The sequence below is a fragment of the Nomascus leucogenys genome, chromosome 10, assembly GCF_006542625.1.
Source record: "Nomascus leucogenys isolate Asia chromosome 10, Asia_NLE_v1, whole genome shotgun sequence".
Taxonomy (NCBI): Eukaryota; Metazoa; Chordata; class Mammalia; order Primates; family Hylobatidae; genus Nomascus; species Nomascus leucogenys.
The window spans coordinates 53,957,522-53,982,479 of record NC_044390.1 but is presented as its reverse complement, the minus strand read 5'-3'; the positions used below and the strand labels follow the sequence as shown (position 1 = coordinate 53,982,479).

Below are 24,958 nucleotides of genomic sequence, written 5' to 3'. Positions count from 1 at the left end.
ACAGAAGGATGGGTGGATGGCTGGAAGACAGAGATGGAGAGATGGAAGGAACATAGAGTTGATGGATGGAGGGATGGATAAATGATAGGTAGAGATTATGGATGGGAGGAAGATAGAGATGATGGAGGGATGGATGGGTAGAAGATAGGTAGAGCCGGGTGCAGGGGCTCACACCTATAATCCCAGCACTTTGAGAGGCCGGGGCGGGTGGATCACCTGAGGTCAGGAGTTTGAGACCAGCCTGGCCAACGTGGCGAAACCCCATCTCTACTAAAAATACCAACAATTAGCCGGACGTGTTGGCGCATGCCTCTAATCCCAGCTACTCGGGAGGCTGAGGCAGGAGAATCACTTGAACCTGGGAGGCGGAGGTTGCAGTGAGCCGAGATCACGCCATTGCACTCCAGCCTGGGCAACAAAAGCAAAACTCCATCTAAAAAAAAAAAAAAAGATAGGTAGAGATGACAAATGAAGAGATGGATGGAAGACAAAGAGGATGGATGGATGGAAGATAGAGACAATGAGTCAATGAGTAGAAGGAAGGATGGATGGATGGATAGATAGATAGATAGATAGGCAGGCAGGCAGGGTCTCTTGGGCTAAGGCAAGGTTTCCTACCCTCCACACTCAACATCTGGGGCTGGCTCATTCTCTGGAGTGGAGACCATTCTCTGTAGGGTATTGAGTGGCATCCCTGCCCTCCACTCACCAGAGGCCAGAAGTACCCACCCACTCCTTTCTCCCCACCCCAGTGGTGACAACCAAAACTGTCTCTAGACATTGCCAAGTGTCCCCTGGTGGGGGCAGAACTGCCCAAGTGAGAACCCAAGAACCACTAAGACAAGAGAATGCCACTGACTCACTCTAGTCAGTAAAAGCCATGTTTCTGTGATCTCGCAGGGAGAGGCGCACCTCCTTCTCCACGAGCGACGTCTCCAAGCTCCTCCTGTCCCCAGCCAAGGCTCAGGTAACAACAACATGACGAAACCCCATCTCTACTAAAAATACAAAAATCAGCCAGGCGTGGTGGTGCGTGCCTGTAACCCCAGCTACTCAGGAGGCTGAGGCGAGAGAATTGCTTGAACCCGGTGGCAGGGTAGAGGTTGTAGTGAGCTGAGACCAGGCCACTGCACTCCAGCCTGGGCAACTAGAATGAGACTCCGTCTCAAAAAAAAAAAAAAAAAAAAAAAAGGGCAGGAAGTGAGGTCGGTGAATGGAGTGTAAATGCCTGCAGGGGCTTCCCCATCTAGCACAGGCCTGCCAGCCTTTCCTTAGCAGCCCCTCCCTGCACCGTCTTGCAGCCTGCAGCAGAAACCACGGACGGAGAGCGAAGTGCGAAGAAGCCAGCTGTCCAGAAGAAGAAGTCAGGCGACGCATCCTCCCTCCCAGACGCAGGGCTGTCCCCGGGCTCTCAGGTCGACTCTAAGTAAGTATTGGGGCTTGGGGGAAACTCAGGCCACCAGAGGATGCCCGGGGTCTCTGCCAGGGCCTTGCAGCAGTGTGGCCTCCTAAACCAATCACATTTACAAAGCACGTTCGCAAAGGCATTTGCTCAGTAGAAACTGAATGAGGAGGCCAGGCACGGTGGCTCATGCCTGTAATGCCAGCACTTTGGGAGGCCGAGACGGGTGGATCACTTGAGGTCAGGAGTTGGAGACCAACCAGGGCAACATGGTGAAACCCCATCTCTACTAAAAATACAAAAATTAGTTGGGCATGATGGCATGCACCTATAATCCCAGCCACTCGGGAGGATGAGGCAGGGGAATCGCTTGAACTCGGGAGGTGGAGGTTGCAGTGAGCTGAGATCATGCCAATGCACTCCAGCCTGGGTGACAGAGGGAGACTCCGTCTCAAAGAAAAAAGCCTCTAGGGCAGGATCCTTCCTGCCTTTTCTGGCTTTGAGGGCTCCAGGTGTTCCTTGGCTTATGGCTACATCACTCTAATCTCTGTCTCTATCGGTACTTGGCCTTCCCCTCAGTGTCTGTGTCTTCTGTCTTCTGTCCCTTAAAAGGACACATGGCTGAATGGATGCAGTGGGTCACGCCTGTAATCCCAACACTGCGAGGCCAAGGTGGGATGATCACTTGAAGCCAGGAGTTCAAGACCAGCCTGGGCAGTATGGCAAAACCTAGTCTCTACAAAAAAATTTCAAAAATTAGCCAGGCAGGGCGGTGCGTGCCTGTAGTTCCAGCTACTCAGGAGGCTGAAACAGGAGGATCCCTTGAGGCCAAGAGTTCAAGCCTGCAGTAAACTGTGATCATACCACTGCACTCCAGCCTGGGCAAGAGAATGAGACTCTATCTCTAAGAAAACTTTTTTTAACTTAAAAAGATAACGAGCTAGGCGCATGGCTTGTACCTATAATCCCAACAACTCAGGAGGCTGAGGTGGGAGGATCGTGCTCGTGAGGCCAGGAGTTTGAGGCTGTGGTGAGCTAAGATCACACCACTGCACTCCAGACTGTGTGACAGAGTCACACCCCAACTGGAACAAAAAAGAAAAGAAAATGGAGTCCCCCTGTGGCTTCTGTTTGGTATCCTTCTTTCGTCACATAACTCCCCTGCCAGTACAAAGAAAGGGCTATTGCTCTTTATAAGATGATCCTTTTTTTTTTTTTGAGACAGAATCTCGCTCTGTTGCCCAGTCTGGCCGTCTGGAGTGTAATGGCGCAGTCTCAGCTCACTGCAACCTCCACCTCTCAGGCTCAAGCGATTCTCCTGCCTCAGCCTCCCAAGTAGCTAGGACTACAGGTGTGCATCACCATGCCCAGCTAACTTTTTTTTTTCTTGTATTTCTGGTACAGAAGGGGTTTCGCTGTGTTGCCCAGCCTGGTCTCAAACTCCTGGGCTCAGCTGATCCACCCACCTCAGCCTGCCAAAGTGCTGAGATTACACAGGCGTGAGCCACCATACCCAGCCAGATCCGTTTTTGTTTTTGTTTTTGTTTTTTTTTTTTCGAGACAGAGTCTCACTCTGTCACCCAGGCTGGAGTGCAATGGCACGATCTCAGCTCACTGCAACCTGCAACCTCCACCTCCTGGGTTCAAGCAATTCTCCTGCCTCAACCTCCCAAGTAGCTGGGACTACAGGAACCCACCATCACACCCTGCTATTTTTTTGTATTTGTAATAGAGACAGGGTTTTGCCATGTTGGCCAGGCTTGCCTCGAACTCCTGACATCAGATGATCCACCCGCCTGGATCTCCCAAAGTGCTGGGATTACAGGCATGAGCCACCATGCCAGGCCAGATCCTTTTTTGAGTCAGGCAATGATAGAGCATTTGCCATGTGTCCAGTCACAGGGAGGCTGGGCCTCACATCCATTTTCACTTCAGACTTAAAAGAAGCCACGTACTTTCTCCTGCAGATCCACGTTTAAGAGGCTTTTTCTGCATAAAACCAAGGATAAAAAATACAGCCTGGAGGGTGCGGAGGAGCTGGAGAATGCAGTGTCTGGGCAAGCGGTGCTGGAAGCCACCACCATGAAGAAGGGCCTGGAAGGTTGGTCGCCTGCAGCCTCAGGGACAGACAGCAGAGCCACCAGTGCCCCTGGGGACATTCACTATCCCCAAATGGGGCCTTGAGTTGGCTGTGGGCCAAGCCCTAGGCACAGAGCCAGGGGTTTCTGGCCCTGGATAAAGGCATGCCATAGGAGGTCCCCTGCATTCTCCCCTTGAACCCACCCTCACCGGCTGCTTCCTGTCCCCCCTCAGTCCCCTCCGGACAGCAGCAACGCCATGCCGCAGGTGAGAAGCGCACCAAGGAACCAGGAGGCAAAGGGAAGAAGAACCGAAATGTCAAGATTGGGAAGATCACAGTGTCAGAGAAGTGGCGGGAATCGTTCCGCCAGATCACCAACGCCAATGAACTCAAGTACCTGGATGAGTTCCTGCTCAACAAGGTGGGATCACTAGGCGAGAGCCAGAGGCATGAGGCCCGGTCCCCAGGGGAACCATCACAGCCAGGCAGTGTTTTCTGAAACACACACCACAGGGTTTAGCAGGTCAAGAATACAAAGTCCAGGCTCAGGCTGGGGACAGTGGTTCATGTTTGTCATCCCAGCACTCTGGGAGGCTGAGGCAGGAGAATCACTTGGGCCCAGCAGTTCACAACCAGCCTGGGCAACAGAGAGACCCCATCTCTACAAAAGGTTTAACTATTAGCTGGTGCGGTGGTACACACCTGTAGTCCCAGCTCCTTGGGGAGCTGAGGCAGGAAGATCGCTTGAGCCCAAGAGGTCGAGGCACCACGAGCCATGATCACAGCACTGCACTCCAGCCTGGGTGACAGAGCAAGACCCTGGCTCAAAAAAAATAATAATGCATATTTGGTCTCAAAGCAAAGATTGAAGAAGCACTGTGTGCAACAGAAGTGGAGGCCAACAAGCTCAGGAGGATTATACCCCACGGGGGTGGGGGTTCGGCAATCCTGCAGCAGATAGAGCTACATTTGGGAGCTGCACAGCGGGCACAGGGGGCCGATGGGGACACAGAAGGATCAGGAAACCCTGCTAGGAGTAGAGGCATCTTGAAATGATCAGGCCATTCCAGTCATCCCCATCCTAAGGTATGGCTGGGCATTGAGCCCCTTTGTGGGGCAGCAGGAAGGGCCTCACCTGACCTGTAGCTCTCATCTAGGGGGGATTCTGTCCTCCAGGGAACACTGGCAATGTCTGGGGACATTGGGGTTATCACAGCCTCGGGGGAAGGCGCTGTTGGCATCTGGTGGGTGGAGGCCAGGGATGCTGCTTAACCTGCTGTGGTGCACAGGGTAGGTCCCACTGTGGAGAGTAGTCCTGCCCTAAATGTCAGTGGCTTTAACTCTGGGTTGACAAGATGAGAGACCAGGCTTGGCCAGAGGGACTGGATTTTATCCCGAGAGCCTAGGGGATGACTTAAGAGAGGATAGAAGTGACCCCTTGGGCACCTCCTCGGGTGCGCAGGTCCCCAGGCCTGAGGTACGCAGGGTCAGCTTCTCTCCCCTTCCAGATAAATGACCTCCGTTCCCAGAAGACGCCCATCGAGAGCTTGTTTATCGAAGCCACCGAGAAGTTCAGGAGCAACATCAAAACGATGTACTCCGTCCCGGTATGTGGCGATCTGGCCTTCAGCCTTTCCCGTACCCTGCTCAGACCTGTCATTCCCATCCGCCCCTTGCCCAGGCCTGCAGGGTGACGCCTAGCATTCCCACAGAATGGGAAGATCCACGTGGGCTACAAGGATCTGATGGAGAACTACCAGATCGTCGTCAGCAACCTGGCCACTGAGCGCGGCCAGAAGGACACCAACCTGGTCCTCAACCTGTTCCAGTCACTGCTAGATGAGTTCACCCGTGGCTACACCAAGAACGACTTCGAGCCAGTGAAGGTGGGCAGCCCAGCATGCCACGCCCTCCTGTGACATGCCACGCCTACCCATGCCTTGCCATGATCACTTACACCAAGCTCACCTGATACGCCATGCCCACCCATGCCTTGCCATCCTTACCATGCTTATGCCATGCCCACCCATGCCCTGCCCATACCACGCCCACCGTGCCATGCCCTGCCCATACCATGCCCACCGTGCCATGCCCTGATCACTTACACCATGCTTACCTGTGCCTTGCCATGATCACTTATGCCACATTCACCTGACATGCCACACCCACCCATGCCATGCCACGCCTATGACATGCAACATGCTATGCCTACCCATCCCTTGCCATGATTACATGCCACGCCCACCTATACCATGCCATGCCCATTTGTGCCACACCTACCTCCTCGTGGGCAGCCCTGCACCCTCCCCAACAGAGCCTCACTTCTGGGTCTCAGGTGTCTGAATGGGGGGCGTTAGGGACAATGTTGCCACTCCAGGTGAGGGAGGGTTCAGGGTACCCAGACGCCTGGGTTATGGGGTGCCAGGGGTGGGTTGGGGCTCTTCCCAGGGGGTCCCTGCCAACCTCCTCCTTGTGTTCCTCACAGCAGAGCAAAGCTCAGAAGAAGAAGCGGAAGCAGGAGCGCGCTGTGAGTAGGCTGCACGTAGATGAGAGTCCGAGCAGGCGAACGTTGGCAGGAGCATGCACGTGTGTGTCAGTGTCAATGTGTGCATGGGCCCATCTGCACGCGTATGTGTGCATGGATACGTGTGAGTGTGTTTTTCCCCCAGCACATATGGAGCCGTAGTCTTGAATAAGCAGACCCACCCCTGAGATCTTGTGGGCCGTCATCCACCAGTGGCTGGGGAGGGCTCCCTTCCCCTTCCCTCACCCAGCACCCTCCTCTGGCCTCACAGGTCCAGGAGCACAATGGGCACGTGTTCGCCAGCTACCAGGTTAGCATCCCGCAGTCGTGCGAGCAGTGCCTCTCCTATATCTGGCTCATGGACAAGGCCCTGCTCTGCAGCGGTGAGTGGCTCCCCAACAAGGCCCCAAACCCCTCCACATCCCCCACCACCCCTCACTGCTCAAGAGGTCTTCAGGGCCAGGCAGGGTGGCTCACACCTGTAATCCCAGCACTTTGGGAGGCCAAGGCAGGTGGATAACGAGGTCAGGAGTTCGAGACCAGCCTGGCTAAGATGGTGAAACCTCATCTCTACTAAAAATACAAAAATTATCTGGGCATGGTGGCGGGCACCTGTAATCCCAGTTACTCGGGAGGCTGAGGCAGGAGAATCACTTCAGCCTGGGAGGCGAAGGTTGCAGTGAGCTGAGATCGCGCCACTGCACTCTAGCCTGGGCAATGGAGCAAGACTCCATCTCAAAAAAAAAAAAAGGTCTTCACCCCAGCCCAGCCACCAGATCTTCCTGGACCATTGTCCCAGCCATATCCCACCCCCTCAAACCATCCACCATCACCCGAGGGGCAGAGCCCAATTCTCAGCTGACCCCAAGGTCCCCAGTAGCCAGCGCCCACCCACATCTGCAGCCTCCTCTCCTCACGGGCCCTGCCTCTCTGTCTCTGTACACGCTGCTCCACCGCCTGAACCATCGGCCCCTCCTTCCCGAGGCTCCTCACAGTCCCTCCCCTGTAGGCCAGACTGAGCCCCAGGGGACCCTAAGAGACAGGGCCCAAGAATGACCCAGCCGATCCACGGTCACACAGCTTTGATGTGGCCAAGCCAGGACCCAAGCCCAGGCAGCCTCCAGAGGCCCAGCAGGGTCAGGAGGGCCTCTCCCATATGTGTTTTTCTGCCAGAACCAGTCGGGCCAGGGTCTTTTCAGCCCAGAAAGCAGCCCCACCACCCCACATCTGTCCAACAGTCAGTTGTCATGGTCCTGAGATAAGGATGCGGGACCCAGGCCCGTCCCCTCACCTGATTCCATCCTTGCCGGGTGCCAGACACTCTCTTCTTTAACGTAACCAGTGTACCCTCTCCAAGGCGTCAGCTGGGTGGCCTGGGATTCAGTGTGGTTGGAAGAAGGAAAAGCAGTATTATCTTTGCCCTGTGACATCCTCATCCCAAGTCCCCAAGGCCACCTCCTGGCGGGACCTTTAGACCTTTAGTTCTGCCAGTAGGTGGCCTTGGGGACTTGGGGCAAGGATGTCACAGGTCCCCACAAACACCTGCTCATGGTTCCGCTAGCCAGGCTGGGTCTGAGGCCACGAATGGCCACCTTGGAGCTATGAAGCTTGCCCACACAGCCTCCTCTCTCAGGAGTCAGGGCACAGGTGCTTGCAGTGTGGGTTTAGAAGTCGGCAGGCCAGGCGGCTCATACCTGTAATCCCAGCACTTTGGGAGGCTGGGACGGGAGGGTCGCTTGAACTCAGGAGTTCTAAATCAATCTGGGCAACATGGCAAGACCCTATCTATACAAAAAAATACAGAAATTAGCCAGGCATGGTGGTGCACGCCTGTAGTCCCAGCTACTTGGGAGGATCACCTGGGCCTGGGAGGTCAAGGCTCCAGTGAGCTATGATAGTGCCACTGCACTCTAGCCTGGGAGACAGAGTGAAACTGGGAGACAGAGTGAGACCCTGTCTCAAGAAAAAAAGGAAACCAAAAAGAAGACAATCCAGGCCGGGTGCGGTGGCTCACGCCTGTAATCCCAACACTTTGGGAGGCCGAGGTGGGCAGATCACCTGAGGTCGGTAGTTCGAGACCAGCCTGACCAGCATGGAGAAACCCTGTCACTACTAAAAATACAAAATTAGCCGGGCTTGGTGGCACACGCCTGTAATCCCAGCTACTCAGGAGGCTGAGGCAGGAGAATCACTTGAACCCGGGAGGTGGAGGTTGCAGTGAGCCGAGATCACTCCATGGCACTCCAGCCTGAGAACAAGAGTGAGATTCCGTCTCAAAAAAAAAAGAAGGCAGTTGGCGGCCCCCGGCCAGCTGGGATGGGTGGCTGCAGGAATCTGGGGTCCCCAGCACCCTTGTGACTCCCACCCTGTGGACTTCCTAGTGTGCAAGATGACCTGCCACAAGAAGTGCGTGCACAAGATTCAGACCCACTGCTACTACACCTATGGGAGGAAGGTGAGTGCACAAGGCCTGGAACTTTCTAGAATGACACTCCACTCACGGCCAGGTGCACCGGGAGGTGGTGCTTGATGTGAGGGCCAAGCGAAGCATTGAGCAGCCAGCAGGGGGCGGCTGTGGCCTCTGGTTCTGCAGAACACACCATTGTCTCTGGTTCTGTCCAAACCCTTTGAGGCCCCCAGGCAGGGCCCAGGCCTGTGTGTGTGTCTCAGCTCCCCCAGCCCTGCTAATCCTTGCTCCTGAGACAGTCTTAAGCCATGCAGAGGGCGGCCCCCCAACTCTGTGCATAAGGTTGGGGTCCTGGGTGCTGGGGGTGCAACAAGAGTCAGGGTCTACTTCTGTGAGGCGGCTGTGGGGGCCAGGTTATAGCTCTCTCCCCACGAAGGATCACCCATGCCTTGGGTAGCCTACAAAGGAAGCCCCTGCCCAGTGGCTGCCATACTGGCCTTGACCTCTGCAGCCCCACACCCCCAACAACCATGCAGAAGGAGACAGGGAGGGACAGAACAGCAGAGGAAGCCCTGAGGGCCTTGTGCGGGACCAGGAGGGAGAGGCCCCCAGAGACAGCTAGAGGGAAAGACAGCCAGGCCCAGACCTGACCCCCCGACCCCGGCACTGCAGGGCGAGCCAGGCGCTGAGCCGGGCCACTTCGGCGTGTGCGTGGACAGCCTGACCAGCGACAAGGCCTCGGTGCCCATCGTGCTGGAGAAGCTCCTGGAACACGTGGAGATGCACGGCCTGTACACCGAGGGCCTCTACCGCAAGTCGGGTGCTGCCAACCGCACTCGGGAGCTCCGGCAGGCACTGCAGACAGGTGGGCACTGAGGGCAGGTGGGCGTGGTGCCAGGCCCCAGGTGCAGCCGTCCCGCCAGTGCACTGCTCACCAGTCCCACCCCACCCACCCCACAGACCCCGCAGCAGTCAAGCTGGAGAACTTCCCCATCCACGCCATCACAGGGGTGCTGAAGCAGTGGCTGCGGGAGCTGCCCGAGCCCCTCATGACCTTCGCACAGTACGGCGACTTCCTCCGAGCCGTCGGTGAGCTCCATGGCAGTGAGGGCGGCAGCAGGCAGCCACCGCTGGAGTACAGCGCTTGCTGTGACCAGCCCAGGAGGCAGGACCACCCAGTTCACAAACTGAGAAACTGAGGCCCGAAGCAGTCGGCCCAGCCAAACTGGGTCCCCAGTTTGGGGTGGGGCCGGGACACCTCTGTAGCCATCCATTCTTGCCTCGGCACCGCAGGGTGGATGGCACCCGTGCATCTCAGGTCGTGTTGGTGGGGACAACAGGCACCTTGGGGACCCTTGGGAGCTGACTCCCTCGAACCCCACTGCCTGCAGAGCTGCCGGAGAAGCAGGAGCAGCTGGCTGCCATCTATGCCGTCCTGGAGCACCTTCCAGAAGCCAACCACAACTCCCTGGAGAGACTCATCTTCCACCTCGTCAAGCAAGTGCCTCCCCACCTGCCCTCTGTGGGGTTAGGGTTGCATTGGGAACCCCCGAGGCAGCATTTCCCAGGAGGACCCGAGCTGGCGTTCTGTGGTGGTTTCAAACCAGGATGCAGACCACTGTTGGGGTTCTGGGAGGGGGCCAGGCTGCTGGGCCGCCCGGGTCCCTTGAGGTGCCTCTCTGTGCTGCGGAAGCATCTCCTGGTGCTGGGCTGCGGCACTGCTTTCCCAACAGCCACCCCAGAGCTCAGAATTTCAGTCTTGGGGCTCCCTGGGACCTCCCTCCCTCGGCCGTAGCCATCCTCTAACTGCCAGTGGCTGTGCAGGGTGGCCCTGCTCGAGGATGTCAACCGCATGTCGCCTGGGGCGCTGGCCATTATCTTCGCACCCTGCCTCCTGCGCTGCCCCGACAACTCGGACCCGCTGACCAGCATGAAGGACGTCCTCAAGATCACCACGTGAGTGCCCACCCTGTCCCGGAGGCATGCTCAGGGCAGCCCCACCTAGGACTCCACGACAGCTCCATCCATCCTTGTGTAAATAAACGTGTAAGAAAAGTCCAGAGCCGAGTCCAGCGCTTCACACCTGTAATCCCAGCTACTTTGGGAGGTCAAGGCAAGAGGATCACTTGAGGCCAGGAGTTCGAGACCAGCCCAGGCAACATAGCAAGACCCTACAAAAAATTTGAAATTTTAAATTTTTATTTAAATATAAAAATTTAAATTTTCAAATTTAAATTTCCAAATTCAATTTTTTATTTAAATATAAAAATTAAATTTTTATCTCTACAAAAAATTTAAAAATTAGGCCGGGTGTGGTGGCTCACGCCTGTAATCCCAGCACTTTGGGAGGGCGAGGTGGGTGGATCACTTGAAGCCAGGAGCTTGAGACCAGCCTAGCCAACATGGTGAAACCCCATCTCTATTAAAAATACAAAAATTAGGCTGGACGAGGTGGCTCATGCCAGTAATCCAGCGCTTTGGGAGACCGAGACGGGCGGATCACCTGAGGTCGGGAGTTCGAGACCAGCCTGATCAACATGGAGAAATCCTGTCTCTACTAAAAGTACAAAATTAGCCGGGCGTGGTGGCGCATGCCTGTAATCCCAGCTAGTTGGGAGGCTGAGGCAGGAGAATCACTTGAATCCAGGAGGCAGAGGTTGCGGTGAGCCAAGATCACACCATTGCACTCCAACCTGGGCAACAAAAGCGAAACTCCATCTCAAAAAAAAAAAAAAAAAGAAAGAAAAAATACAAAAATTAGCCAGGCCTGGTGGCATGTGCCTATAATGCCAGCTACTGGGAGGCGGAGGCTACATTGAGCTATCGCACCACTGCACTCCAGCTGGGCAACAGAGTGAGACTCCGTCTCAAAAAGAAAATTTTAAAAATAAAATATATATATAAACTAGCCAGGTGTGGTGGCTGTCGCCTGTAATCCCAGCTACTCGGGAGGCTGAGGCAGGATAATTGCTTGAACCCAGGAGGTGGAGGTTGCAGTGAGCTGAGATCACGCCACTGCACCCCAGCCTGGGCGACAGAGCGAGACTCCGTATCAAAAAAAAAAAAAAAAAAAAAAAAAAGCAACTATCCAGATGGCAGTGGCCCCAGCAGTTGTGTCTTTTTGAATGTGCTTTAATGAGCACACCCCGTTGTACTAAAACAGAACTCTTTTTTTTTTTTTTGAGACGGAGTCTTGCTCTGTCGCCCAGGCTGGAGTGCAGTGGCACAATCTCGGCTCACTGCAAGCTGTGCCTCCCGGGTTCACACCATTCTCCTGCCTCAGCCTCCCAAGTAGCTGGGACTACAGGCACCCGCCACCACGCCCGACTAATTTTTTGTGTTTTTAGTAGAGACGGGGTTTCACTATGTTAGCCAGGATGTTCTCCATCTCCTGACCTCGTGATCCGCCCGCCTCGGCCTCCCAAAGTGCTGGGATTACAGGCATGAGCCACCACGCCCAGCCTAAAACAGAACTTCTAACAAAGGCTGGATGACAGGCGAATGGTAGTGGATTCCTCTCTTTGCTACAAAGCGTCCTGTCACAGGAGGATAAGGAACAAGAAGCAGCCCCTGCAGGTCGCACCACGGAGCTCACCCAAGCTGAGTCCCTCTGGTACTGACCACTCTGGGCTGAGTCCCTCTGGTACTGACCACTCAGGGCTGAGTCCCTCTGGCACTGAACACTCCAGGCTGAGTTCCTCTGGTACTGATCATTCCAGCCTGAGTCCCTCTGGTACTGACCACTCAGGGCTGAGTCCCTCTGGTACTGATCACTCCAGCCTGAGTCCCTCTGGTACTGACCACTCCAGCCTGAGTCCCTCTGGTACTGACCACTCCAAGCTGAGTCCCTCTGGTTCTGACCACTCCAAGCAGAGTCCCTTCGTACTAACCACTCCAGGCTGAGTTCCTCCCGATAATGACCACTCCAAGCTGAGTCCCTCTGATACTGACAACACCAGGCTGGCCTTGACCACCAAGTGGGCATACTGTGGGTCAGCACATGTCTGGAGCCCCTGGGGCCATCTGCCTGCTGCCCCTGGGACAAACTGCCCAGCAGCTTGGACTTCTCTGCGAGGCAGGATAATTTCCACCCTGCTGGTGACTAAGGGGTTCAGTTCACTCTGACCCTCCTTCAAACAAGGAGGCGTGCAGAGACAGGAGACTCAGGCTCAGAGAGGTAGAGTGAGCTGCCGAAGGTCCCACTGCATGGGAGCCGGCACAGCCGTGTCCTGGGCACTGCTTGGTCTCTGAGCCTCAGCCACTGCCCCCCAGGCACCAGCTAGCATCTTCCTGGACCTCAGACGTCCCCGGGGCGGTAACCGAGTCACCTCCTCCCGTGGGCCTTCTCTGTAGGTGCGTGGAGATGCTGATCAAGGAGCAGATGAGGAAATACAAAGTGAAGATGGAGGAGATCAGCCAACTGGAGGCTGCAGAGAGCATCGCCTTCCGCAGGCTTTCGCTCCTGCGACAAAATGCTGTGAGTACCGGTGATCGTGGGGGCGGGGCCACTTTGGTGGGCGGAGTCTGGTGCTGGGCAAGGCCTTGGGCGTGGCTCTGGTGCTGGGAAGGCTGGTGGGCGGGGTCTTGGTAGGAGGGGCCTTGGGTGGGCAGCACCTCCCATGCCGAGGATGGGACCGGGCAGTGGGTGTGGTCTCGGGTAGGAGGGCGGGGCCTCCCTTCCCAATTCCCTGCCCACTCCTACCACACCCTTGGCCACAACCAGCCTGGCTGGGGCCACCAGGCCCTGCACAGGTAGGGGCAGACTTACTGCCTTGAACAAAAGACGATGGTCCTCGCTCAGCCTCACTCCAATTGTGTTCCTCTAGGTGGGGCCGGTAGGGGGACCAGTTTCCCACTTGCTGGTGGTTCAGGTCATCAGTCCAGCCTTGTCCCTTCTGACCTGGGCCCTACCCACGGAGAAATGTCCCCCTAGCAGAAGAATCAGCCCCACAGTGCAGGGGTGCGTTAGTGGGGAACGGGCTCTGGGCTCCTGTGGGAAGCAGGGACCCCCTATCTTGGTACCGGTCATTGGATGTATCCCCAGTTCATGCCTGTGTCTGTCTTGGCCTGTGTGGTCACCCTGTGTTCATCTCTCTCCCAGCCATGGCCTCTCAAATTGGGGTTTTCGTCTCCCTATGAGGCGGTCCTGGTATGTACGCGTTCAGTGGGCCCGCGGTGCATGTCTCCCCGTGCAGTGCATGCTGGGGTTCCCTGGGGCCCCGGGCCCCTCGTAGGATAGACAGAGCCTGTCCTAACCTTCCGGAAGTGCATGCTGGGGAGGCCCCTTGCCTGCTGACCTTCTGTGCTCAGGACGACTAATTGGCCACACGACCACCATTCTGTCCCGTGTGATTCCTAGAGAAGTCTCACTAAGAGCCCAGCACACTCACATCAGAACTAACCTCCTGGGATCTGCTCACACCTCCGGCACTAACCTCGCCCACTCGGAGGTGTCAGTGGGACCCCTTGCTGCTTTGTTTCAGAACAAGAGCCCCAAGGCCCGGGACAGCCAGGGGGAGGAGCTGGAGGTGCTGCTGGAGGAGGAGGCAGCCGGCGGCGATGAGGACCGGGAAAAGGAAATTCTCATTGAACGGATCCAGTCCATCAAGGAGGAGAAGCAAGTGGCCCGGTCCCCTCCCTCAGTCCATGTTTAGGGCAAGCTGGAGTGCAGGTTCCACCCCTGGTGGTCCGCTTGGCCTCGCCAGGTTTGGTCCTGTCATCCCTAACACTGGGCAAACAACAGTTTGTTTTTTTTTTTTGAGACAGAGTCTCGCTCTGTCGCCCAGCTGGAGTGCAGTGGTGCTATCTCGGCTCACTGCAACCTCCACCTCCCGGGTTCAAGCGATTCTCTGCCTCAGCCTCCGAGTAGCTGGGATTACAGGTGCCCACCACCATGCCCTGCTAATTTTGTGTTTTTAGTAGAGACGGGGTTTCACCATGTTGGCCAGGCTGGTCTTGAACTCCTGACCTCAAGTGATCCACCCACCTTGGCTTCCCAAAGTGTTGGGATTACAGGCGTGAACCACCGCACTCGGCCTTTATTTCTGAGACAGGGTCTTGCTCTGTCACCCAGGCTGGATTGCAGTGGTGCTATCACGGTTCAAGGCAGCCGCAATCCCCTAGGCTCAAGGGGTCCTCCCACCTCAGCCTCCCCAGTAGCTGGAACCACAGGTGCACACCACCACGCCTGGCTAATTTTTTTACTTTTTGTAGAACAGGGTCCGCCTATGTTGCCCAGGCTGGGTTCAAACTCCTGGGCTCAAGCAATCCTCCTGCTTGGGGTGGGGGGAGGTTGGGGACTTGGAGTTACATCTAGGAGCAGGACAGCCTGCTCTGTTCCGCACTGGCCCGGCACTTTCGGTGGGGTGGCCTTGGACACCGCTACCCTTTTTCCTCCAGGGAGGACATCACCTACCGGCTGCCGGAGCTGGACCCAAGGGGCTCGGACGAGGAGAACCTGGACTCTGAGACGTCGGCCAGCACCGAGAGCCTGCTGGAGGAGCGGGCCGGGCGGGGGGCCTCGGAAGGTCAGTATTAAGGTAGTATCTGCTTTTCTCCTTCCCATCCATCCCAGCAGGCCCCAGGGCGAGGGTCCTCCGGCTGCCGACCCTGAAGCTGCAGTAACCCTGCCATATGTCTCTCAAAAGGGCCCCCTGCGCCTGCTCTCCCTTGCCCCGGCGCGCCCGCCCCGAGCCCCCTCCCCACCGTGGCCGCCCCTCCACGACGAAGGCCGTCGTCCTTCGTAACGGTCAGAGTGAAGACCCCCCGGCGGACCCCCATCATGCCCACGGCCAACATCAAGCTCCCACCAGGCCTGCCCTCCCACCTGCCTTGCTGGGCACCGGGTGCCCGGGAGGCGGCTGCCCCAGTGCGGCGCCGGGAGCCACCTGCCCGCCGCCCGGACCAGATACATTCCGTGTACATCACGCCCGGGGCAGACCTGCCAATGCAGGGCGCCCTGGAGCCCCTAGAAGAGGATGGCCAGCCACCTGGGGCCAAACGGAGGTACTCGGACCCCCCGACGTACTGCCTGCCCCCCGCCTCGGGCCAGGCCAATGGCTGAGGAACACAGCTGACAAAGTCTGCATGTCCGAGGACGGCCCCTGCACTGGAGCTGGGCGCCAGAGCTGCAGAGCTAGTGTTCGGCCCTCAGAGAAGGATCCAGAATCAAAAGCTCAAGAGCGACGTGAGGTGGGCACCGGCCCCAAGTGCAGAGTCAAGGCAGGGAGAGGCCGGCTGGAGCCAGACCCCCTCGCGCGCAGCCCCCAAATCACGGACGCGCCTGTGTGGAGCACCACATCTCCACCTGCGGCCTCACATCTCCCCACTCCCCTTTTGTACGTTTAACTGTTTCTTTGTACGTGGTTTACGTAACTTTAAACTGTAACAGCCTTAATGGAAGACCAAATGGTTTTTTATATGTGTATGTACAAAGTTTTCTATTAACGCTGCCTGTCTCCCTCATAACCTGGACGTGAGCTGTCAGAGCAGAGGCCACTAGGCCACTGCACGTCTGAGGCTCAGACCCCTGCTGTGGTTGGCTTGGGGTGGTTAATGGGCTGGGACCCTCCATGAGAGTTTTGGACACTTGGGCCACCTGACCCGTGCCTCTCTGACACGTGTCTCCGGGGGGCAGCCACCTGGCCAATGTACATTTGAGGACGTGCTGGAACCTTCCATGGGGGTCTAGGCTATTGGCTGGAGCCAGGACATGAGTCAGGGGCACCATGGACCTCACGTGCCAGGGAGACTTGAATGCGGCTGTCACTCTTCCGGACGCCAAGGGCTGCAGGAGGCTGCTTTTGGCACTACCCACCCCGTGTGACAAAACAGGAGCCGGCGACTCAGGACTGCTCACGGGCCAGGAGGGCAACGCCTGAAGTCAGACCTCCCTACAGGTCAACAGGGACAACCTGGGGATCTCTGGAGCAGGGCCCTCCTCTCTCAGGCTTGGCCCACTCCCCCAGACACCTGGACACGTGGCCACAAATCTGGGACAAGGGGCCCTCGCACAGCGTGAAATAAAAAGTGCCTGAAAAGTGTGTGCATGGGACGCCTGCTCACGTGGGATCGGGCTTGGAAGAACAGGGCTGGCAGGTGGGGGTCTGCCCTGTGGCCTCAGCCAAGAAGGGTGCAGAATATGGGTGGAACACTGTCCTCAAAGATCTGTCTTGACCCTCCAGCAAACAGGGAGCTCCCAGCAGAGCCTCACTTGGCCAGGAGCGCCTGCTGTCCTGGGAGCCCTCTCTGGCCTCCCTGATTCAGTGCCCAGCCTCTGGAGCCCAAATGTCAGCTGCAGCAGCCACCCATCCAGCGGAGGTGGCCAGTTCCCGGTGGGCCCAGCGAGACAGGAACAGATGGGCTCCCAGGCTGCCATCGGATGGGAGTCGTAGGAACTGGCTGGCTGGTACTGGTTGAGGCGCCGTGAAGAACCCAAGTTCAGACTGCACATGCCAGAGGTTGAGGGGCTTCTCCAAGGCCACACAGCTGGGAGGGGCATGGCTGGGATTTAGACTCTGCCCTGCCAGCCTCTAGAGGCCCCTTTGATGGGTCCTGGGTTTGGTCTCCATGGTTTGTTGTGGGTTTTTTTCTTGAAACACGGTCTCGCTCTGTCACCCAGGCTGGAGTGCAGTGGCGCGATCTCGGCCCACTGCAGCCTCCACCTCTCGGGTTCAAGCGATTCTCCTGCCTCAGCCTCCCGAGTAGCTGGGATTACAGGCACGCACAACCAAGCCCAGCTAATTTTTGTATTTTTTGATAGAAACGGTTTCACCATGTTGGCCCGGCTGCTCTCCAAACTCCTGACCTCCAGTGATCCACCCTCCTCACCCTCCCAAAGTGCTGGGATTACAGGCGTGAGCCACCGCACCCGGCCCTCCATGGTGTTTTTCTTTTTTTCTTTTTTCGAGACGGAGTCTTGCTCTGTTGCCCAAGCTGGAGTGCAGTGGCACAATCTCGGCCCGCTGCAACGTCCACCTCCTGGGTTCAAGCGATTCTCCTGCCTCAGCCGCCCAAGTAGCTGGGATTACAGGCATCCACCATCACGCCCGGCTAATTTTTGTATTTTTAGTAGAGACGGGGTTTCACCATGTTGGCCAGGCTGGTCTCAAACTCCTGACCTCAGGTGATCCATCTGCCTCAGCCTCCCTAAGTGCTGGGACTACAGGCGTGAGCCACCGCACCCAGCCGTCTATGGTATTTTTCAAGGACATCAGGCCCACTGATGTAACCAAGGTACAGATGACCTAAGGTGTGGGAAAACATGAAGGCTGCATGCCAGGCCCTGGTTCCTGTGAAGGCCCCACTCTCATCCTGTCACTCCAGAAGAGTGGCACTGCAGGCATGGGGTACTCAGCTTCCAGGTACTGAGGTGGGCTGAGAAGGGGTTCTCTCCATGGGGGTCTGGGCGTTAGGGGGGACCCAGCCCCACCTTGCTCACTCTCAGGCAGAGCTGCCTCATGTCCCCCTTGAGGCAGGTACTGTCACACTGTCCATTTCCCGGGGTAAGAAACGGATCCAGAAAAGTTAAACTCTCCCAGGGCCGGGGATGGAATCAGAGCTGGAGCTGTGTACCTGGAAGCTCATAACCACAGTACAGATGAGCCCCGCTGAGGTGGGGGAAGCCTTGGATTCCTGAATCCCAGGCTAAGAAATCGGGAAGGGTGTGTGGAGGCGAAATAGCTCCGACCGGTAAGAATCCAGGTAGGAGTGGGGTGCGGGGAGGTACTTTGAGCAGGCAAAACAGAACAAGAGGGCACACTGCACGCGGGTCTGACACCAGAAGACCCCGGTCGTCCTATCATTCCCGAAGGGTTAACATGGTCTCGAGGAAAAGCAAGTGATTCGCCTAAGAATGGGGTGGCGCCTCTCCTATTTTTTTAAAATAGAGACAGAGTCGCGCTATGTTGCCCGGGCTGGCTTCAAGCAATACTTTCCCACCTCTGCCTCCTAAAATGCTGACATTACAGCCCTGAGCCACCGCGCCCGGCCCAGCGCCCCGCCTCAAAACAAGATATTACTTCCGCTCCAAACAAAGATGGGCCAGCGAACGTGAGCGGGGGAAACATCCGCCCGGAACGCCACTTGAAGGCACTTCCGCCCTCCCTTAACATGGCGCCGACGGAAGGGGCGGGGTAGGGCCGGGCGATAATGGCGGCGTCGAGGCTGGAGCTGAACCTGGTGCGGCTGCTATCCCGCTGCGAGGCGATGGCAGCGGAGAAACGGGACCCGGACGAGTGGCGCCTGGAGAAGGTGAGGGGATCTCGCACTGCCGCGTAGAGCCCGACTCCCGGGGGGTGATTCCTAGGGTTGGAAGCCACCTGGCCCGACTCCCCGGCCCCAGTAGCCTCTCGGGCAGCGCCCTTTCCGGTCAGTCCCGCCACGTCTACCTGTAGCTCCCGCCCCGGTCCCTGGGACCCCGCCCCTCCCCCACTGGCCCCGCCTCCTTTACGCTTGACCCCTCCCATTTGTCGGCCCCGCCCCCCCGACTCCCATCATCAGGACATGGGAAGGACCCCCGGGTGATAATCCACTTTTCCTCCCTAGTACGTGGGAGCCCTGGAGGACATGTTGCAGGCCCTGAAGGTCCACGCGAGGTGAGTGCAGGCGGCCTCAGGGCTTTCACATCAGCACGTGGCTGTTCTACTGGGACATCCCAGTACTGCTGTCCCAGCTGGGACCCTTCCCTGAGCTGGGGACCATGGACAGGTTTTGTTTTTCTTCTTCCTGCTTTCCAGCAAACCGGCCTCTGAGGTGATCAATGAATATTCCTGGAAGGTGGATTTTCTGAAGGGGATGCTGCAAGCCGAGAAGCTGGTGAGAAGGGGTGCCCCTGCCCCCTCAGCCCCCATCACCGCTCACTTTGGTCCCCAGGACCTGCCCCTCCAGTGACTTATCTTCCCACATTTCTGCAGACCTCCTCCTCAGAGAAAGCACTGGCCAACCAGTTCCTGGCCCCTGGCCGTGTGCCAACCACAGCCAGAGAGCGAGTGCCTGCCACAAAGACGGTGCATCTGCAGTCACGGGCGCGGTACACCAGCGAGATGCGGAGTGAGCTACTAGGCACGGTAGGGCTCCTTTCCTGGTCCCTGGGAATCCCTTGGACAGGAACAGGGGTTCTATGCTTGCAGGCAGACAGAACCACAATACTGTCAGATACAGGAACCCTAAGGGGGTCCAGCAATCTCTTCCCTGGGTCATCACACAAAGCTGCCCAACAGAGGGGCATTGTGGCTAAGGCTTTGCTAGATGAATAGGAATTTGGTACAAGGCAAAAATGGAATGTGTCTGGTTAAGCCCCAGAGTTGGCCCAAGAGCAGAGTTTGAGTCCTGGCTTGCAACTTACAAGACACGTAAGTTTCTTCAGCTGTAAAAGAGGATGACAAGTTCCTTTCTGAGCACTTTATGTGGATCAGCTCAATCTTTTAAAATATGAGTTGCTGTAGCCGGGCGCGGCGGCTCACGCCTGTAATCCCAGCACATTGGGAGGCCGAGGCGGGCAGATCATTTGAGGTCGGGAGTTAAGACCAGCCTGACCAACATGGAGAAACCCTGTCTTTACTAAAAATACAAAATTAGCTCGGCATGGTGGCTCACGCCTGTAATACCAGCTACTCGGGAGGCTGAGGCAGGAGAATCGCTTGAACCCAGGAGGCAGAGGTTACGGTGAGCCAAGATCGAGCCATTGCACTCCAGCCTGGGCAATAAGAGCGAAACTCCGTCTCAAAAAAATATATATGAGTTGTCGTTACCAGTTTAAGGTTGAGGAAACTGAGGCTCAGAGGTCATGGGATTTCACCATGTCCTGAATGAAGGTGAGGAGGTTGAGGTCAGAAGGGGCAGGTTTGGGAACATGACAAGGGGGGTGACTTCATGGCATTTACTTTTTTTTTTTTTTTTTTTTTTTGAGATGGAGATTCGCTCTTGTTGCCCAGGCTGGAGTGTGGTGACGCGATCTCGGCTCACTGCAACCTCTGCCTCCCAGGTTCAAGCGATTCTCCTGCCTCAGCCTCCCAAGTCACTAGGATCACAGGCACCCCCACCACACCTGGCTAATTTTTTGTATTTTTAGTAGAGATGGAGTTTCATTATGTTGGACAGGCTGGTCTCGAACTCCTGACCTCAGGTGATCTGCCCACCTTGGCCTCCCAAAGTGCTGGGAGTGAGCCACTGCACCCAGCCTCATGCCACTTACTTCTTTCCACAGGACTCTGCAGGTGAGTCACCATGAACACAACAGGACTTGAGGGCCAGCTGACTAGGACAAGACATGTATCCTTGCTGCCCCGGGGCCTCCATGCTGAGCCTGACTCCAACAGGAGCATCATCAAATTACGCCTGGAGGAAGAGCCAGGACAGAGGAAATGGCCCCGAGAGGAAACAAAGCTAGGCACAGTGGCTCACACCTGTAATTTCGGAGGCTGAGGCAGGTGGATCACCTGAGGTCAGGAGTTTGAGACCAACCTGGCCAACATGACAAAACCTTGTCTCTACTGAAAATACAAAACTTAGCCAGATGCAGTGCCACATGTCTGTAGTCCCAGCTACTCGGGAAGCTGAGGCAGGAGAATTGCTTGAAGCCAGGAGGTGGAGGTTGCAGTGAGCTGAGATCACACCACTGCACTCCAACCGGGGCGAAAGAGCAAGACTCAGTCTCAAAAAAAAAAAAAGCAAGCAAAAAAATTAGGCAGGTGTGGTGACGCACACCTGTAGTCCCAGCATACTTGGGAGGCGGAGGCAGGAAGATTGCTTGAGCCTGGGAGGTGGAGGTTGCAGCGAGCTAAGATCGCGCCAGTGCACTCCAGCCTGGTTGACAGAGAGATGCTCTGTCTCAAAAATAAGCAAATAAATAAATTTCTTAAAGCTAGGCACCCCCAGCCTATGGGACCAAGGCTAGGCTGGAGGGAGGGACCTGGGGCCTGAGGGAACCGAGACAGGAGTAAGGAGACCCTCCTAGAAGAGGGGGTATTCAAGCATGATCAGAAGCCAACGGGGCAGCAGACAAGATGAGGAAACAGCATTCCAAGCAATAGACCCAGCACAGGCAATGGTCAGGATGCCGGAAATGGGAAACCAACACTCGCCTTTTTGCTTGGCCTGTTTTGCTTTCAGAGCCTGAGATGGACGTGAGGAAGAGAACGTGAGTGTCTGTGGCCCTGGGGCAGTAGTGGCAATTGGGCAGTGTGGCAGGGATGGGGTAGCACTGGCCAAACCCTGGACCACTGAGGCACTACCACAAGGATCTTAACCAACCAGAAGCCACTTCTGTGGATGCTCTTCCCAGAAGTCAAAGGCGAGGCACAGTGGCTCATGCCTGTAATCCCAGCACTTTGGGAGGCTGAGGCAGGCAGATCACCTGAGGCCAGGAGTTCAAGACCAGCCTGGCCAACATGACAAAACCCTGTCTCTACTAAAAATACAAAAAATTAGCGGGGCATGGTGGCATGCGCCTGTAGTCCCAGCTACTCGGGAGGCTGAGTCAGGAGAACCGCTTGAACCTGGGAGATGGAGGTTGCAGTGAGCCGAGATCACGCCAATGCACTCCAGCCTGGGCGACAGAGCGAGATGCTGTCTCAAAAAAAAAAAAAAGGCCGGGCACGTTGGCTCACGCCTGTAATCCCAACACTTTAGGAGGCCGAGGCAGGCGGATGACAAGGTCAGGGGTTCGAGACCAGCCTGACCAACATGGTGAAACCCCTTCTCTACTAAAAATACAAAAATTATCTGGGCATGGTGGCAGGTGCCTGTAATCCCAGCTACTCAGGAGACTGAGGCAGAATAATTGCTTGAACCCAGGAGGTGGAGGTTGCAGTGAGCCGAGATCGCACCACTGCATTCCAGCCTGGGCGACAGAGCAAGACTCTGTCTCAAAAAAAAAAAAAAAAGAAAGAAAAGAAAATGTGTTGGTCTTCTCCCCTTTCCCACTCCATCTCTCATGCCCTCCTCCCCCCGTGTGTGAGATCAGTGGAGTGGCAGGGTCCCAGCCAGTGAGTGAGAAGCAGTCAGCAGCTGAGCTAGACCTCGTCCTGCAGCGACATCAGAACCTCCAGGAAAAGCTGGCGGAAGAGATGCTAGGACTGGCCCGGAGCCTCAAGACCAATACACTGGCCGCCCAGAGTGTCATCAAGAAGGACAACCAGGTGTGGGGACTGGGGGAGCTCTCCAGCCTCTGCCCTGGGGCATCAGAGAAGGCTTCCCAGCACAGGAGCATTGTGGCTGGGGCTTTGCGGGATGAATAGAAGTTTTGTAGAAGGCAAAAATGGCATTCCCAGCAGAGGGCACAGTACCAGCAAGCAACAAGAGGTGCAGGCCAGCCCCAGGGAAGTAGAGAGAGGCCATTCTTGGCCCCAGTCCTGTTGACACCTTTTCCACCTCCCCCACAGACCCTGTCACACTCACTGAAAATGGCAGACCAGAACCTGGAGAAGCTGAAGACGGAGTCAGAGCGGCTGGAGCAGCACACGCAGAAGTCAGTCAACTGGCTGCTCTGGGCCATGCTCATTATCGTCTGCTTCATCTTCATCAGCATGATCCTCTTCATTCGAATCATGCCCAAACTCAAATAAAAATCCCGCCCACCTTGTCTGTCTTCCGTCTGTCCCCTGCCCCCTTCTAGCAGTGCCTTTCAGGGTGGGCAATGAGATGGGAGGGTTTTTGGAGGTCCCTGAAGAGCCACAGACAGTGCATGAGCAGGGGAAGAAGAACCTCAGGGCCAGACATGGGGGCTCACGCCTGGAATCCCAGCACTTTGGGAGGCCAAGGCAGGTGGATCACTTGAGGCCAGGAGTTCAAGACCAGCCTGGCCAACATGGTGAAACCCCGTCTCTACCAAAAAATACAAAAATCAGGCAGGCATGGTGGCGCACACCTGTAGTCCCAGCTACTTGGGAGGCTTAGGCATGAGAATCGCTTGAACCCAGGAGGTGGAGGTTGCAGTGAGCCGAGATCCCAGTACTGCACTCCAACCTGAGCAAAAGAGCGAGACTCCGTCGCAAAAAAAAAAAAAAAAAAAAAAAAAAAAAAAGATTCTAAAAAGAAAAAGTCAGGCTTGGCAGGTGGTGACTCATCAAACGCTCCCTCCGCCCGTGTTCCTCTGGAGCTTACCCCACAAGGGACGAGGCCCAGCCCCAGGAGGCCCTAGGAGCCGCTGATTGGCAGACTCACAGCCGAACACAATGCCTTCAGCGATGTAAGGCCGGCGTGAGGCCAAAGGGTAGGACGGGGGCTTGGAGGGTCAGGGAGGAGTGGGGCCATGACAGGAGCTCAGCCTGGAGGAGGGGGCATCAACACGAGGTCTTCCCTGGAATTGAAGACAATAGTTCAAGGACACAGCTCAGCCACACTGCAGCCTCAGCTCTCGGGACACTACAGATCCCTCACATTACTCGACAAACACACATGGGTCCTGCCCAGCACTCACTGGAGACCCTGCCCTCCCCAGGTCACAGTCTGATCATTTCAAAGGAGAACTGGGTGGGTACTAGGGTAGGGGTCCTGAAAAGGGTCGTGGAGTAGGAATTCTGAGGTCCTGATCCCTGCTCTCACACCAGCTCCAGACAGGGCACAGCCTCTAAGAGCAACTGAGGGGGCTTGGTTGGCAAGGGCTTGGGGTGTCTGCCCCATGGCAGCATGACGGCATTGTGGGGACACTTGGAGGTGCCCAATGGAACCCCATCCACGTGGGTGTAAAATCATTAGGTAGGGAATTTTTTTTTTTTTTTTTTTTTTTGTATTTTTAGTAGAGATGGGGTTTCACCATGTTGACTGGGCTGGTCTCAAACTCCTGACCTCAAGTGATCCACCCGCCTCGGCCTCCCAAAGTGCTGGGATTGCAGGCGTGAGCCACCGCGCCCAGCCAGGTAGGGAATTTTTTTTTTTTTTTTTTTTTTTTTGAGACGGTCTCGCTCTGTGGCCCAGGCTAGAGTGCGGTAGTGCAATCATAGCTCACTGCAGCCTCGAACTCCTGGCCTCAAGCAGTCCTCCTGCCTTGGCCTCACAAAGTGCTGGGATTACAGGCGTGAGCCACTGTGCTCAGCCCAAGTAGAGATTTTTTAAAGCGCTACTGGCAGCTTTTTAAAAGTAGAACATAGAGCCAGGCGCGGTGGCTCACGCCTATAATCCCAGCACTTCGGGAGGCTGAGGCGGGTGGATCACCTGAGGTCAGGAATTCGAGACCAGTCTGGCCAACATGGTGAAAACCCATCTCTACTAAAAGTACAAAAAATTAGCCGGGCATGGTGGTGGGCACCTGTAATACCAGCTACTTGGGAGGCTGAGGCAGGAGAATTGCTTGAACCCAGGAGGCAGAGGTTGCAGTGAGCCGAGATTGCACCACTGCACTGCAGCCTGGGCGACAAGAGCGAGACTCCATCTCAGAAAAAAAAAAAAATCACAAGAAGGAGACTTAGCCAGGCATGGTAACTCACACCTGTAATCCTAGCTACTGGGGAGTCTGAGGCAGGAGGACCCCTTGAGCCCAGGGATTGGAGGCTACAGTGAGCAGTGATCATGCCACTGCACTCCAGCCTGGGTGATGGAGTAAGATCC

The 24,958-nt window shown here is 56.3% G+C and overlaps 2 protein-coding genes across 7 annotated transcripts in view; both read left to right on the top strand.

Moving 5' to 3' along the window:
* MYO9B (myosin IXB) overlaps positions 1-16,457 on the top strand; it is a 134,667-nt gene extending 118,210 nt beyond the window's left edge. For 2 of the 6 annotated variants that reach the window (XM_030820498.1, XM_030820501.1), the window contains 18 exons: positions 901-967; positions 1,302-1,426; positions 3,370-3,503; positions 3,716-3,903; positions 4,991-5,089; positions 5,195-5,368; positions 5,968-6,009; positions 6,278-6,389; positions 8,388-8,461; positions 9,086-9,278; positions 9,374-9,502; positions 9,805-9,910; positions 10,238-10,369; positions 12,767-12,890; positions 13,515-13,562; positions 13,897-14,030; positions 14,813-14,940; positions 15,061-16,457. In XM_030820498.1, coding sequence (XP_030676358.1) covers positions 901-967; positions 1,302-1,426; positions 3,370-3,503; positions 3,716-3,903; positions 4,991-5,089; positions 5,195-5,368; positions 5,968-6,009; positions 6,278-6,389; positions 8,388-8,461; positions 9,086-9,278; positions 9,374-9,502; positions 9,805-9,910; positions 10,238-10,369; positions 12,767-12,890; positions 13,515-13,562; positions 13,897-14,030; positions 14,813-14,940; positions 15,061-15,476 — 2,425 coding nt within the window. In that variant the 3' untranslated portion in view covers positions 15,477-16,457. Of the gene's footprint in view, positions 1-900; positions 968-1,301; positions 1,427-3,369; positions 3,504-3,715; positions 3,904-4,990; positions 5,090-5,194; positions 5,369-5,967; positions 6,010-6,277; positions 6,390-8,387; positions 8,462-9,085; positions 9,279-9,373; positions 9,503-9,804; positions 9,911-10,237; positions 10,370-12,766; positions 12,891-13,514; positions 13,563-13,896; positions 14,031-14,812; positions 14,953-15,060 lie in introns of all 6 variants that reach the window. The other 4 variants (XM_030820503.1, XM_030820499.1, XM_030820502.1 and 1 more) reach the window with 4 other exon arrangements.
* A 2,022-nt stretch (positions 16,458-18,479) lies between these two features.
* USE1 (unconventional SNARE in the ER 1) lies at positions 18,480-22,993 on the top strand. The gene is made up of 8 exons (XM_003275802.4): positions 18,480-18,664; positions 18,959-19,008; positions 19,150-19,228; positions 19,327-19,479; positions 20,619-20,628; positions 21,524-21,551; positions 22,377-22,551; positions 22,795-22,993. Exons 1-8 carry the CDS (start codon positions 18,563-18,565, stop codon positions 22,975-22,977), a joined length of 780 nt encoding a protein of 259 aa, XP_003275850.1. The 5' UTR covers positions 18,480-18,562; the 3' UTR covers positions 22,978-22,993.
* Positions 22,994-24,958: the final 1,965 nt, after the last annotated feature.

What these genes read in the sequence shown, in the direction of transcription:
- USE1 (XM_003275802.4), top strand. Translation starts at nt 18,563, where the DNA reads ATGGCGGCGTCGAGGCTGGAGCTGAACCTGGTGCGGCTGCTATCCCGC. An exon ending in GCCCTGAAGGTCCACGCGAG is followed by an intron (nt 19,009 to 19,149) that starts GTGAGTGCAGGC and finishes CCTGCTTTCCAG; the next exon opens with CAAACCGGCCTCTGAGGTGA. An exon ending in ATGGACGTGAGGAAGAGAAC is followed by an intron (nt 21,552 to 22,376) that starts GTGAGTGTCTGT and finishes GTGTGAGATCAG; the next exon opens with TGGAGTGGCAGGGTCCCAGC.